Source organism: Pecten maximus, chromosome 17, assembly GCF_902652985.1.
Source record: "Pecten maximus chromosome 17, xPecMax1.1, whole genome shotgun sequence".
Lineage (NCBI taxonomy): Eukaryota > Metazoa > Mollusca > Bivalvia > Pectinida > Pectinidae > Pecten > Pecten maximus.
The window spans coordinates 23680857-23681992 of record NC_047031.1 but is presented as its reverse complement, the minus strand read 5'-3'; the positions used below and the strand labels follow the sequence as shown (position 1 = coordinate 23681992).

General features: G+C 47.9%; 1 protein-coding gene across 1 annotated transcript; it reads right to left on the bottom strand.

Annotated features, from left to right (window-relative positions):
* Positions 1–206: 206 nt before the first annotated feature.
* LOC117315235 (paraneoplastic antigen Ma3 homolog) lies at positions 207–926 on the bottom strand. The gene is made up of 2 exons (XM_033869381.1): positions 768–926; positions 207–725 (listed from the first exon to the last, which is right to left on the bottom strand). The coding sequence occupies exons 1-2, from the start codon at positions 924–926 to the stop codon at positions 207–209; spliced, it is 678 nt and encodes a 225-aa protein (XP_033725272.1).
* Between the last annotated feature and the right edge of the window lie 210 nt (positions 927–1136).

Genomic DNA, 1136 nt, shown 5'->3' with positions numbered 1-1136 from the left:
ATCCGCGCATTCAATATTCAAAACTTTCTGCAGTTCCTGTATAGGTATATGGGTGAGATGTCTGTCATAGAATTGCTGGGAGATCGTAGAAATTGTAGATCCGGTATCCAGTAAAGCCCTCGTAAAGGTGCCATCAATCTTTACAGATACCTCATTTGCTGACCCCACCAATTATATAGGTTTCTCGGGGCTCACTGGCTGACAGGCTAACGTCTGCCCCGTGACGCTGGCCTCTGATCGTTTAAAGCACTTGGTCTCTGTAGCTTTGCTCTACATCCAAGCTTAATATGGCCCTTCTGACCACATCTGTAGCAGGTTGGTTCCTCAAAAGCTGCAGCACCCTGCTGATCATTCCCATCGTCTGAGAACTGCTGAGGCTGCTGGTTGAACTGGTTTTCTCTGCCTCCTCTATAACGTTGTTGCTCTCTGCCTTGGCTTGCGTTGACCCGAGTTTGCTTATGTTGAGACTGGCTTCCTTGGCGCTCTACCCTCAGATCCTTCACCTCTGCAGCCAACTGCTGGATGATCCCCTTCAACTCGCTCATCTCGGACTTGCCGGGCTCCATCACTGTAGTGGCAACTTTGGTAATGGTGGCCTCTTTCTTCGCCACCTTTTCAGGTTGCCGACTATTCCAGTCATCTTCTAGTCGTCTCAAGGCTATCCTTAACTCGTCAAAGTCGTTGATATTCTCATGCATGTATCCGGAAGCATCTTTCAATGCAGGCTTCAATCCACATCAAAGCATCGTACACAACATTGAGTTTGCCTTGTGTTTGGTAACCTGTCCACTCTCAACAGCCTTTGCTACGAGATCTTCAAGTCGGCAACTCCAGGAAGCAACATCCTCATCAGCATGTTGCTTGGCACTATAGAATTGGGCAAGTAGCATCTCCGCCTGTTGTACATTTCCAAAGACACTGTCCATCTTTTCCAATATAGTAGTGTATGATGCCTAAGGGTCAAGATGTGAGCGTACTCTCAGGGCGTTTCCTCTTAGGGAACTACGGATAGCCTGGGAAATGGTAGCAGCTGGGTGTCCTTCATTGATGATGCAGAGAACCTCATTCCGCCATACGTCATATGAGACATCTTTCTTGGCGTCTCCAGAGAATGGCGATATCTTTGGAAAATGCTG

Bases quoted from the DNA above. Each gene is read 5' to 3' on its own strand.
- LOC117315235 (XM_033869381.1), bottom strand. From the start codon at position 926: ATGGACAGTGTCTTTGGAAATGTACAACAGGCGGAGATGCTACTTGCC. The intron at 726-767 runs GCAAACTCAATG...TGTGGATTGAAG, and splicing joins GACAGGTTACCAAACACAAG to CCTGCATTGAAAGATGCTTC.